Here is a 14,167-nt window from a genome sequence, read left to right as displayed (position 1 = left end):
CTTTTACTCTCATAATCTCCATCATGTAGGAAAAATACTATTACAAAATGTTCCTGACTTATCTGTTTCAGTGTGAAATAAATTAAGAAATTTTGAATCATATTAGTCTGAAAATTCTGTCACTGAGTTAAGGTAACATGGAGAAAGTATATGTTTTTCTAGGACTATGATTAAGTCAGGTCTTGGAAACTAGTGAATTAACTTTGATTTGGCTTAAGTAAAATATTGTTCATATTACGGATGAATATTTGGTAAACCCAGTATTATGACTGCTGGCTCCTCTGTAATTCAGGGCACAGCAGGGACAGGCTCTGACCATTAGAAAAATGCTGGCTTGTGTTGGGGTTTTGCTGGTAGAGTGATGTCTCTTAACTACAAACAGAATTGTGGTAAGTTGTTGAAATGAAATTCTAACAAATTTTTATATTTTTTATTTCATTATTAGGCTATCAGCTGCAAAGGTCAACACAGCATATCGTACACTCTGTCAAGGAATCAGACTGTGGTGGTCGAGTACACACATGATAAAGATACGGACATGTTTCAGGTAACATCTTTCTTTTTTCCATGGAAATTTTTAGCACAGTTTTCCTTCGATTCTCTATTTTGATATGTAGTCAGAACTTCTAGCACAGTAGTGTTTGGTGATGTCCAAGGGGAAAAAGGTGAGGATAATATTTAAATTGTTCCTATTTGGTTTTCAAAAGACTAAAAAAACACTTAATTCTAAAAATGCAGAAAGAAATTATAAAGACTACATTCTCAGATCTCAGTGCAATAAAAAAGAGACTCTAAAAACAAGAACAAACATTTTTAGAGCCAGCTACTTTTAAAAGTTAACATGTTCAAAATACTTCCTAAATAACACTTGAACCAAAGAGGACATCAAAACTACAATTATAGGCCTTTTAAAAAATAACCGTGGAAACATTTAATAGCATAACTCATGAGATGTGACTGATGTTGTACTCGGAAGAAAATGTAAAAACTTTTAAGTGCTTTTATTATTTGGAAGGAAGAAAGAAACTCAAGGAACTAACATTGATCAGAAAAAGTTCCTTTTAAAAAATGACAGTAAGGGCTTCCCTGGTGGCGCAGTGGTTGAGAATCCGCCTGCCGATGCAGGAGACACGGGTTCGTGCCCTGGTCCGGGAAGATCCCACATGCCGCGGAGCAACTAAGCCCGTGAGCCATGGCCGCTAGGCCTGCGTGTCCGGAGCCTGTGCTCCGCAACGGGAGAGGCCACAACAGTGAGAGGCCCGCATACCGCAAAAAAAAAAAAAAAAAAAAAAAAAAAAAAAAAAAAAAATGACAGTAAGAAAGTAGAGGACAGTTTGAGAAGGATAGGTGTTAACTCTTCTCTAAACGTTTGATAGATTTCCCCTGTGAAGCCATCTGGTTCTGGACTTTTGTTTGTTGGGAGTTTTTTAATCAGTTTCAATTTCAGTACTTGTGATTAGTCTATTCATATTTTCTGTTTCTTCCTGGGTCAGTCTTGGAAGGTTGTACCTTTCTAAGAATGTTTCCATTTCTTCCAGGTTGTCCATTTTATTGGCATAGAGTTGCTTGTAGTAGTCTTTTACGATCCTCTGTGTTTCTGTGGTGTCCGTTTTAACTTCTTCTTTTTCATTTCTAATTTTACTGATTTGAGCCCTCTCCCTTTTTTTCTTGATGAATCTGGATGAAGGCTTATCAATTTTATTTATCTTCTCAAAGAACCACCTTTTAGTTTCATTGATCTTTGCTATTGTTTTCTTTGTTTCTATTTCATTTATTTCTGCTCTAATCTTTATGATTTCTTTCCTTCTACCAACTTTTGGTTTTGTTTGTTCTTCTTTTTTTTTTTTTTTTGAATATTTTAACATCTTTATTTGAGTATAACTGTTTTACAATAGTGTGTTAGTTTCTCCTTTACAACAAAGTGAATCAGTTATACATATACATATGTTCCCATAACTCTTCCCTCTTGTGTCACCCTCCCTCCCACCCTCCCTATCCCACCCCTCTAGGTGGTCACAAAGCACAGAGGTGAACTCCCTGTGCTATGCTGCAGCTTCCCACTAGCTATCTAATTTACATTTGGTAGTGTGTATATGTCCCTGCCACTCTCTCACATCGTCACAGCTTACCCTTCCCCCTCCCCATATCCTTAAGTCCATGCTCTAGTAGGTCTGTGTTTTATTCCCATCCTACCACTAATCTCTTCATGACATTTTTTTTTTTTTTAGATTCCATATATATGTGTTAGCATACGGTATTTGTTTTTATCCTTCTGACTTACTTCACTCTGTATGACAGATTCCAGGTCTATCCACCTCATTACAAATAACTCAGTTTCATTTCTTTTTATGGCTGAGTAATATTCCATTGTATATATGTGCCACATCTTCCAAAATGTTTATTGCAGCTCTATTTACGATAGCCAGGACATGGAAGCAACCTAAGTGTCCATCAACAGATAAATGGATAAGGAAGATGTTCTTCTTTCTCTAGTTGCTTTAGGTGTAAGGTCAGGTTGTTTATTTGAGATTTTTCTTGTTTCCTGAGGTAAGATAGTATTGCTGTAAACTTCCCTCTTAGAACTGCTTTTGCTGCATCCCATAGGTTTTAGATTGCTGTGTTTTTGTTGTCATTTGTCTTTAGGTATGTTTTTGATTTCCTCTTTGATTTCTTCATTTATCCATTGGCTGTTTAGTAACATGTTGTTTAGCCTCCATGTGTTAGTGTTTTTTACAGTTTTTTCCTGTAATTGATTTCTAATCTCACAGTGTTGTGATTAGAAAAGATGCCTGATATGATTTCAATTTTCTTAAATTTACTGAGGCTTGATTTGTAACCCAAGATGTGATCTATCCTGGAGAATGTCTGTGTGCACTTGAGAAGAAAGTGTATTATGCTGCTTTCGGATGGAATGTCCTATAGAAATAAACTATACTCCAATAAAAATTTTAAAAAAAGAAAGGACAGGCTCAAGAATAGTTTTAGTGGTATATAATTGAAAGTCCAGAAACACATCAAAAGAAAGCAGAAGGAAGGAAATAATAAAGGAAAAAATTATCAGTTGATTTTTAAAGAAGGCAATTAATAATATATCCAAGATTAGGTACTTTTTTAAAAATTGAAGTATAGTTGATTTACAATGTTGTGTTAGGTTCAGGTATACAGCAGAGTGATTCAGTTATACATGTATATACACACAGAAATATATTCTTTTTTCAGATTCTTTTCCATTATAAGTTATTACAAGGTATTGAGTATAGTTCCCTGTGCTATACAGTAGGTCTTTGTTGGTTATCTGTTTTATATATAGTAGCATGTATATGTTAATCCCAAACTCCTATTTTATCGCTCCCCCTGCTTTCCCCTTTGGTAACCACAAGTTTGTTTTCTATGTCTGTGAGTCTGTTCAAGATTTGGTACTTTAAAACAGGAGATTAAAATTAAGGCTAATAAAGGGAAAAAGCAAACATAGATTCAACCAGGAGGCTTTGCATTTCTATATGGAGAGTTAAATTATTAAATAAATGATGTTGAAACAAATGTCAAAAAAGTATCGTAGATACATCAAAAAGGGGAAATAGGGAACTCCCTGGCGATCCAGTGGTTAGGACTTGGCGCTTTCACTGCTGGGGCCCAGGTTCACTCCCTGGTCAGGGAAATAAGATCCCGCCAGCCATGTGGTGGGGGCAGAAAAAGGGGGGTGGGGATAAATCGTTCTGAAAAATAAGAAAACCTGCTCAGCATCGCTTATAAAAACAGAAATGTGAATTCAGGTCACACAGAGGTACCATTTTTCACTTACCAGATTGGCAGAAATCCAAAAGGTTTTGTCAGAGGTGTGGGAAGCAGATGCTCTCCTACATCCTATAAATTAGTCTGACCTCTATGGGGCAATGACTTGGAAATACCTAGGAAAAATACACAGTGCTTGCACTCTGACTCAGCTTTTCTTTCTAGAGATTTACCCCAGAGATACCCCTGCATACATCCAAAATGATATTTTTACCAACTTATTGCTTGCAGCATGGTTTAATAGTATAAGATTGCAGACAACCTAAATGTCCTTTAGTAGAAGACCAGTTAAGTAAACTCAGGTACAGCCATGCAGTGGAGGCCTCCAAGACTGTACAGCAGAACTAGGAAAAGCTCATACAGCCTCATACAGTCACAAAAAGAGCTCCAAACGTATTTAATGAATTAAAATTAATATAATTAAATATACTGAGGTTTTGATAGTATTATATTCAATTAAGGTTACTTAATGTTAATAAATTAATGTTATTAAACATATTCAATAGCGTATTAATTATTAGATAGCACATTAGTACAGTTAAATGATTTAAATATGCTTATATGCTTGAAAAGTCTCCAAAAGGATAAATAAGACATTACTAATAGAGCAGTGGTTTTTGTGGGGAAGAGAACTGGGTAGGGTGGTATCCAGGGAGGTATTCCATGCTTTTTTATCTTTGAACCTTGTAAATGTGTTAGCTATTTTAAAAACCTGAACAATCCTATATAGATACATAGATGAATACACAGATGGGTAAGGTGAGTCACAGTCAGAGATACAGGCATAGTTACTTAAGTGCCAGTACATCAAAAGTAACATATATGGTATTTAGACACATTATTAACAGTGGTTTTACTCTTCATGCCATTCCATTTTATAATATTCTAAATGTTTTTTCCTTCTCATTCTCCCAAAGAGAAAGCTCTCCCTAAATAAACATCTGCATATGCTTCCTTATTGATATTTTTATGGAACTCTGTAATAATTTCTTTCTTTAATACTTTCCAAAGTTATACATCTTGAATATATAAGATTTTTTATTAATGTGTTACATAGGTAGAAGATTCTCAGTACTAAAAACATAAATCCAGAAAATTTTACAGTTGTTGGCAGGACATTTTTTTACCAGTTAAAATCAACAAGTTACTGTGGTTGCACATGTTTGTTTCATTCCTATTCTTCAGTGACATGTTGTGACAGAAATGGTGTGTTCTTCACTATTGTACAGTCACATTCTACTCAAATTGTTCACTCTCTTCCTTCTCACCTAATGCAGAATGAATTAAAGATTTAGCTGGATTTTTTTCAGCTTCCTGTTAGTTCTTTTTGTTTTTTTTTTCCACTTATTGTGGTAAGAACACTTAACATGAGATCTACCCTCTGGACAAATTTTTAAGTGCATGATACAGTATTTAACTATTTTAACTGTTGTACAACATACCTCTAGAACTTACTCGAACATCTTGTGTAACTGAAACTTTATACCTATTGAACAACATCTCCCATTTCCCTCTCCCCGCAGCCCCTGGCAACCACCATTCTACACTCTATTTCTGTGACTATTTTAGACACCTGATGTAGTTGGATTTGTCTTTCTGTGACTGGCTTATTTCACCTAGCATAATGTCCTAAATTCATCCATATTATCGCATGTGACAGGATTTCCTTCTTTTTAAGGCTGAATAGTATTCCATTGTATGTATATGCCTCTTTCTCTTTCTCCACTCACCCGTTAATAGACAGCTCGGTTGCTTCCAAATCTTGGCTATTGTGAATAATGCTGCAATGAACATGGGCAGCAGATACTGCTTCAAGATCTTGATTTCAGTTCTTTTGGATAAATACCCTGAAGTAGGTTTGCTGGGTCACATGGTAGTTTTATTTTTAATTTTTTTTTTTTTTTTTTTTTGAGGAACCTCCATACTGATTTGAACTTCTAAATGCTTTATGCATACCTCCCATTTCATCACACAGAATATTAAAAGACTCAAGATTTAATAAAATTAATAATTTTTTACTGCTTCATCAAAGCATGCATATCCCTCCCCCACCCTTACCCCCTATGAAATCAGCATTTTTTTTTTTACTGCAAATTCATGGCAGTGAGGAACACGGTGACACATCAGTATAGTTTGGTGCTACTGCTTTGATTCCCACTAAAGCACATCATTGTTTTATCATCATCAGAGCAAATGTCAGCATCTTCATATTTATTATGAAACCATAATATTATGGTTCATATTATGAAACCTTGGCTTCATGGTCCTGGCCCCTTAAAAAGGCCTCAAGGGCCCTCAGAGGTTCATGGACCACACTGAGAAATACCAGTTTTTACTATACTAACCTCTTAATTTTACAACTGAGAAATCTGTGTCTTTGAAAGAAAAGGTAACTTAACCTAAGGGCAAAGATGGCATTAGTGGCAGAACTAAAGGTTTAGGTCTCCTGAGTTCTCCATTCTCTACATAGTACCTACTCAGTCTCTTTAAATAAGGCACGATAATTCAATAGGAATTTATAGACATATGAAGAAAACATAACCCATTTGTTACTTTTACTAAAATAATCTGATTCCTTTTGCAGACTACCTGGACATATTGGAGGATTAATGTCAGATCACTCTAAGCAGAGCAGAATTAAGCAACTCTTAGAAGGCCCTGAAAAATCAAGCTTGTTTTAACTTTTTCCTCCTTTTAACAAGTTTACATGTCTAAAACCTACCACTGACAAAAATCACTGAGCAAAAGCACTGCAGCATTCATATTTCTCAAGTATGGACCTTGGTGTTGAGGGCTGTTCATTTTAGCCATTACCCATTAAAACGATTTGTAGGTTAATTGAGCATTTAAAAGCAGAACATCAGAATGAACCCCCAAAAAAGGGCCTTGTGCTGCATTTCCCACAGTGGAATCAGATAATAGGCTCAGAACTCGGAAGTACTATTGCCTGAGAAAGTCAAACCTAGATCTAAATTGAGGAGATGGGTTAAGACTAACAAAATCTGAGTTAATATAGCCAGAATAAGATCTTAGTAATTATTTTCTAGAATAGGGGTAAATAAAGGAAAGAGAAAAGAGCATAGGTGTTGAGAAAGTAAAATATAAAGAAGAATATAGTTTAGAAAAGGAATCAAAGGCAAAGACGATTCTGATCTTGGGGGGTTAAGGAAACTGACCAGGTCCTGAAACCGGAGTTAGTGGTCATTTCCCCCTCTGGTTTCTCAGTTTCATGTACTTCAGACCTAAGTGCTGCAACGCCTTACGTTTGGGTTTTTTTGGCTTGGGATTTTTTTTTGTTTTTTTGTTTTTAGTTAGTTTATAGTAGTTGTAGATGGTAACTTTTCATTAGCATCTATTTAGTTGAGAAAAATGTTAAAGAATATTTAAATAATTATTTCCTAAAACATTGTACTTGTGTGTGTTTGTGTGTCTCACAGGCTCACGGGGTTCAAGCTCACTGTCATAATCCTCCATTCATCAGTTTCATTTCTTGAGCACCTACTGTGTCAGATGCTCATCTAGTCACTGGAGGTAGACAGCTCCCCTCTCATGGAGCATATATTCTAGAGGAGGCAAAGAGACCACAGATAAGCCAGCACTGCAGCAATGCCAAGGCCCCAAGGCGGGAGTAGAGTGAAGGAAGAGGGAAGTGACATGAGATGAACTCGGAGAGGTAGGCAGAGGCCGGGACGGTAAGGGGCCTTTAGGCCAAGTAAAGACTTTGGGTTTTATTCTAGGAGTTTGTTGGAGGAATTTAAGCAAGGGAGAGAGAAAATCCAATTTATATTTTGTTACGATATCTCCAACTACTGTCTAGAGAAAAATGTAGGAGGCAAGTGTGAAAACAGGGAGACCAGTTTGGAGTCTAAGGCAGTGCAATCCAAGTAAGAGCTGAGGGCAGCTAGAACTAAGGTGGGGAAACGCGCAAGGACTGAAGAGGCATTTTGGAGGGCGAGTTGATAGAATTTACACGAGGTTAAATGTGGGTGTGGAGAAAAAATCCAGGGTGATTCTTGGGTATTGATTTTTTAGCTTGAGCAAATTAGATGGCAGTCACGACATAGGGAACCTAGGGGTTGAAGAGGATCCAATGTAACATTTGAAACATGTTACATGTGAGATGCTTATTAGACATCCACGTGGAGATTGGGTGTGCTAGTCTGAAGCTGAGGGAGAGATCGGGGCTTTGGGGCTAAAATGGGATTTGGTGAGGTCACCTGTGGGAGAGAACAGAAGGAGAAGGGAAAAGGGGCTGTTGGCCAACTAGCCTGGAAGGGTTTCATTAACATAATACCAGGTACGGATATACCAGGACATGTAAGCCCTGGAAACCTCAGCAAGCGGGGTTTCAGTAGAGCCGTGCTGAGAGTTGGAGTGGCTTTGGAATGGGTCACGGGGATGAGTAAGGAAACAGAGAGTAGTAACTGGTGGCAGGTTTTTCCAGAAGTATTGCCATTAAATGAATCAGAGAAATGGGGCTATAGTTCGAGAGGTGCTCTCAAGCAAAGGAAAACATTTTCAAAGATGAGAGACGAGTCTAGAACGGTGCTATTCAAACTGCTCAGCCAAGCAGTGAAATGTCTGTTAACAGTGTAGGATGAGACAGGTAAGGAAATCGAGAAGGAATGCGTTTGGAAACTTGTAATAGCAGTTTGGTGTTCCTGAAACATCCACTCAGATGATCATTTTCCTAATACTCATTTTTGTTATATTTTTTAAAGCTATTAAGTGACAAGTTGAAATTTTAAAAACTAACAAAAAAATGTTTGATAGCTGACAGTGTGATCCAGTAATAGAGAGAAATTGATCATTCAGGAGAGAGAGAGGGGCCAATTTCAGGAGTAAAATCCTTGGAAAGGGGAGAAGAGTGGGATGCCAAGCACCCGTGGAGAGATTGGTCATGGACAGGAGCAGCAATAACTCATCCTTGTCATAGGAGGGAAGTGAGAAAATAAGGTTACAGATGCAAGGACGAGGGTAGGATTGGTCTAAGAAAGGTGAAGGAGGACCTTTTGGGTGCTTTCACACCATTTTACCTGTGCTGACTTTGACTGACAACCAGGTAAACCCAAACTTTTCTCATATATATACTCAACTGAAAGTGCCAAATGATGCTGTGTATGTGCATATCAGTCAGCAGCAGGGAGTAGAATTCTCCCCGTGGCTACTATGTGAATATCAGATGAAATTCAGATACATCATGGCTGGTCCACATGGCTACCCTTAAAATAACATAGAGTTGATCCAATAGTCAAAAGAAAGGACAGGCTCCAAGTCTTCCACATTGGGTGAGTTTTCATTAGGAAAGTGGCTTCGATTTTTTTTTTTTTTTTTCCTGGCAAAAGCAACATGAGGTTTGTGTCCTAAAGTATAGAAATATGCTAACACTCTACAGGTTAGATTTAAGTGGAAGTGAATTGATAAACAAATATTAAATGACCAGTCAGGTAAGTATCATGTCTTGAAATAATTGATCTTAGCAGTATGTTCCAGTTGGAATAAAATGTCATGTTTTACAGGCAATTTCAGTTGATTCATCAAGACATTAATTTAATACATTGGGATGAAATCAGAATGGCCTTTCTTGAAGAGAATAATCTCTATTGACAAGGAGTGGTTGTGTGACATTCTGCTGGAGCATGGTTTTAGCTTTAAGCTTTTAGCAGAGTTTGAAAAGTCTTTGCCCTCTTCCACGGAGGTGACAGAAATTAGATCATAGCCTGTGTCTTTGTGAGAGCTCTGGGTTTTGTGTGGTGACCAGGCTATTTTAGAACTTCTCACATTTTACTCCTAAGCTTCATTGGGTTAGAGGTTCAGGACAGATTTGTTCCTGAGTTTGGAGTAGTCTACTATATACTTTCCTATACTTGTGAAATATTTTGCAGAGTATCTTACTTTTCTAATTAAAAAAAAAGTCTAAAGTGAAATAAATCAAACAGAAAAAGAGAGATGTGTAATATCACTCACATGTAGATTCTAAAAAAAAAAATCAAAATCATAAAAACAGAGTAAAATGGTAGTTACCAGGGGCTGGAGAGGGTAGGGGGGCGCATGGAATTGGGGAGATATTGATCGAACAGTACAAACTTCTGGCTGTAAAATGAGTAAGTTCTGGGATTTAATATACAGCATGGTGATTGTAGTTAATAATACTGTATTATATACTTGAAAAAGAGAGTAGCTTTAAAAAAAGGCTTAAAAACATTCAGCAGTCTGAATCAGTAGAGCTTCTGTTACACATCCAGCTTTTAAATGAGGGAAGATTCTGCAACTTTAGAAAGATGAATCGTGTGATATGATTTTATAATCTCTCTAATTCAGGTTTTATGTTGCATTTTTTAAACAAGTTACATGTTTTCTAAACCTGTATGTTCAGGAAATACGCATCTATTCAAGGTGATAAGTTTCAGTGAACCCAGTGGTTTAGTTTATTCCAGGCACATTTCATTAGGACAAGAAATTAAGGGTTGTAAAAAACAAGAGAAATAGATGTCTGTTGTCTGTTGGTTTAACAGAGATAGTCTATGCATGAAAATGTATATGTGAGATTTACAAAAGAAATTTAATATTGTTCCAAAGCAAGCAGACCTAAATAATGCAAGATATATACATTTTGTTATATTTATTTCACCTTTATTCATTTGGACAAAAAGAGTATTACGGTGCTTATGTTTTAGACAGAATTTTGAGATCAGGATAAAGATACCTGGGAAATTGACTTTGGAGGCCTTATGCATACACACTGGGGGTTCTTTCTGTGTGTTCCTTCCATTGACAATTCAGAATCAAAGTCACTGTTGTTAGGAGAGAACATTAATATCATATTTAACAAGAAATGATTTGTTTACATATAAATTATTTTAGTTTAAGATATATCTTTGGCATATATAACATTTATCAGTTTCCCTAGTTAGAGATTTATAGAACATCATTACATAGAAGGTTTAATGTTTTGTCGTCAGGATTTCCTTACCTGTAAACAAATACTTCCCAGTTCACAGGACACAGCAGTACCTGTCTTATTTGGATTTAGTGAATATGAAAAGCTTTGTTAGAACTCTAAGATCATGCTAATGAAATATATCCTTTCTGGCAGCATTTAAACTTACCAAGGAAAGTAAGCCAATAAAATATTATTGGCCACTTTTTAGACTTTCCCAGGAGTTTTTTAAAACTCCAAAATTGAAATGTTAGGATCAGCTTTTTAAATCTTTCATATGACTGCATCTCAAACTTTGAGCTGACCGGTATAGCCCTTTACATCACTCTCATTTATGCTGAGTGACAGAAATAGGCATTGGGTCTCATGTCTGAGGTAGGGCTTGTTCTCCCTCTGTGCCATGAGTCATTGGTGGATTCACTTACTGTGGAAAACCAGTCCCTGGAGCTGGGCAAGAGTGGGAGAAATAGAGCTTTTGTTTGCTGGCTTCCTTTAAAATCTTGGGTTTTTTTCCCACCTGGAAATACAAGAGAAAAAAAAAGAATGATTTTCTATGAAAGTAGTAAGTAATGTTTCTACCTGATCAGAAACCTGTTTGGAGTGAGATCTATTTTCCTCTAGAATAGAAAATTGAGTTTTTCTTAACATTTAACGTCTTATGGTTGGTTACCATAACATCTCCCTTAAACAAGAAAAGGAGCAGACTAAAGATTTTTTCATTAAATTCTGACCTTCATTGTAGCGATAATGAATGTTAAAGGATCCTGAACACTCATTTCATGTGATGAAAATGGTGACATCATATTTTTCAAGTAGATCATGAGTATAATTTGATTTATTTAGGTGGGCAGATCAACAGAAAGCCCTATTGACTTCGTCGTTACAGACACAATTTCTGGCAGTCAGAACAATGATGAAGCGCAAATTACACAAAGCACCATATCCAGGTTTGCCTGCAGGATAGTCTGTGACAGGAATGAACCTTACACAGCACGAATATTCGCAGCCGGATTCGACTCTTCCAAAAACATATTTCTTGGCGTAAGTACTACTAATCAGTACATTGTTTCTAGAAAAACACCCATTATTATCATATATAACATTTAATTGTGGCCAAAAAATTTGCCTTGCACAGTGCTTCTGGTGAGATTTTAGTTTTCATGTAGCCAGTTTGAAAAGCTATTATTAAAAATCTGAAAATAATTGTCATTACTTGTTATTTGTTATATTTGCTATATTAACTATAATATGTACAGTAATTACTTTATAAAAGCATGTATATTAACATACATAATGTATTTATTTCAGAAGGAAAACGGTCAGATCTAGATAACTGGGGTGCAAAAGAAAATGTTATTCCTTTATTCATTCAAAAAATTGTTATGTATTGTTTTGTTCCATATTGGGTGTTATAGATGTGATATCACAAAGAACAAAACAGACTAAAACTATCTCCCTTCATAGAATGTCCATGTAAATAAAACCCCACAGTTTTAGTGAATATCCAGTTTTAATATAGTCCCCTTTTTGAATCAGGATATTTTTGCAGGGGGAAAAAAAACACCTCACTTTAAAATGGCCTAAAATGGTAATAAAAATGTATCATGTTGCAAGAAGCGCCCAGGAAGGCCAGCTTCAGGCTTGGTTGATGCAGTGTTCTGTGACATCTGGGGAGCCAGGTTCACTCCGTCTTGCCCTCTGCCTCTGGGCACATCAGCTCCCTCAGGCGAGGTCCTGGCGGCGTGGGATGGCTCCTGCACTTCCACCAGCCCCCCCGCAGCATGACAGCTTCCCGCTGAAGAAGGGCAGCAAAGGCACGGTTTCTTCCTCGTCTCTTTTAAAGAGCCAAGAAACCTTTCCAGGAAGCTTCCCAGAAGGACTCACTGAGGCCTCACTGGCCAGAACTCAGTCACAGGCCCACCCCTAAACCAGTCATAACTGGCTTATCCTAATCAGATTTACCCAAGTCATGTGGGCAATATCTGGCTCTGTCCCCAGGGAAGAAAAAGAAATCACTGGCCAGGCATCTAAGAGCATCTGTCCTGCCGTTACATCCAGCCGCTTGTGCATTCCACCCTTGATGATACAACACTGATTCGTATGAAAACAGAACGTAGTGGCCACAACTTGTTGGCTTAATGTATTTTGAAATTTTGTTTCATAAAAATTTTTTTCTCTTCCTTCTAGTACTTCCCTGATAATGAGTTCATACAAAGCATTTTTAGATAACAGGATGAAAGCACTGCACAAACAGAATTGAAGAATACATACTGGATTCCTGGAATCACCTGGGGGCGGGGGGTGGTTTGAACAAGAATCTGTGAGGGAGAGGTCCAGGCATCAGGTTTTAAGTGCCCAAGGTAAATATGTCTCCAACGATGAATCATTCATCTATTTTTGCACTTCTTTCATTTTGTCAGACTAACTGCATTTTTTATCCTTCTGATTATTAGCTTTAAGTAGAAAATGAAAATTCCTCACTTTCCTCCCCTCTGCCCTTACCCAATATTTTAAAGAGATTCTAGAATCTTTTTGTGTTGAACATAATCTTTTCTGTGGTATGCTCTCCAGGAAAAGGCGGCAAAGTGGAAAAACCCCGATGGCCACATGGATGGGCTCACGACCAATGGTGTCCTGGTGATGCATCCGAGAGGGGGCTTCACTGAGGAGTCCCAGCCTGGGGTCTGGCGCGAGATCTCCGTCTGTGGAGACGTGTACACCTTGCGAGAGACCAGGTCTGCGCAGCAAAGGGGAAAGCTGGTGAGTGGACTTCATGCAAATGATGCGTGAAACTACAAACTAACTCAACTACAAACTACACCTAACTCGAAAGCTATCATTTTCCTCCCCTGAAATTCAAAATCTTTGTACAGGTCTTAGAGCTGCGTACCATTGACCCAGGAGAACAAGAATTTTCTGCACCTCCAAAAGTAAGAGGGAAATAGCCTTCTTCCCTTTCATGATTAAGCTTTTCCAATAGTGGAAGAAAATTATCTTTTGCTCCTAACTATCTTAAGAGCATAATCTTATTAATATACTTCACCACAGGTTTCTGCTTAAATTCACTTTAAGAATAAACTTATTTTTAGTGTAAAACTTTACTAATTTGGAAAACTACTGAGAAGTCTAAGACTAATTAGTAAAAATTGTGAATTACAGAATTATTTACTAGACTTTCTGGGACTAAAAGATAATTAAGTTAGCTTTTATTTTTTTCTGGGGTTAATAGTAAGAAATTAATATATAATTCCCTATATGATTCACCAAAGTCATAGTTACAGTTTTTTACTTGAAATAGTTTGTATAGTACATTGACTTGGCATGTTTATATTTTTTCTATAAATATTACTACTTATCCCAAATGCCCTAAAGCTATTGGGTTTTTAACCCTTTCTTCAACGGAGAATAATTTTAATAACTTAAATAAGAGGCTTT

The 14,167-nt window shown here is 36.9% G+C and overlaps 1 protein-coding gene across 1 annotated transcript in view; it reads left to right on the top strand.

The window, feature by feature from the left end:
* The window catches only part of PELI2 (pellino E3 ubiquitin protein ligase family member 2), a 203,036-nt gene that overhangs the window by 174,643 nt on the left and 14,226 nt on the right, over positions 1-14,167 (top strand). The window contains exons 3-5 of the mRNA XM_059056499.2: positions 446-547; positions 11,576-11,773; positions 13,304-13,492. Coding sequence (XP_058912482.1) covers positions 446-547; positions 11,576-11,773; positions 13,304-13,492 — 489 coding nt within the window. The remainder of the gene's footprint in view (positions 1-445; positions 548-11,575; positions 11,774-13,303; positions 13,493-14,167) is intronic.

Source organism: Kogia breviceps, chromosome 3 (assembly GCF_026419965.1).
Source record: "Kogia breviceps isolate mKogBre1 chromosome 3, mKogBre1 haplotype 1, whole genome shotgun sequence".
Taxonomy (NCBI): domain Eukaryota; kingdom Metazoa; phylum Chordata; class Mammalia; order Artiodactyla; family Physeteridae; genus Kogia; species Kogia breviceps.
This window is presented reverse-complemented; position numbering and strand designations above follow the sequence as displayed.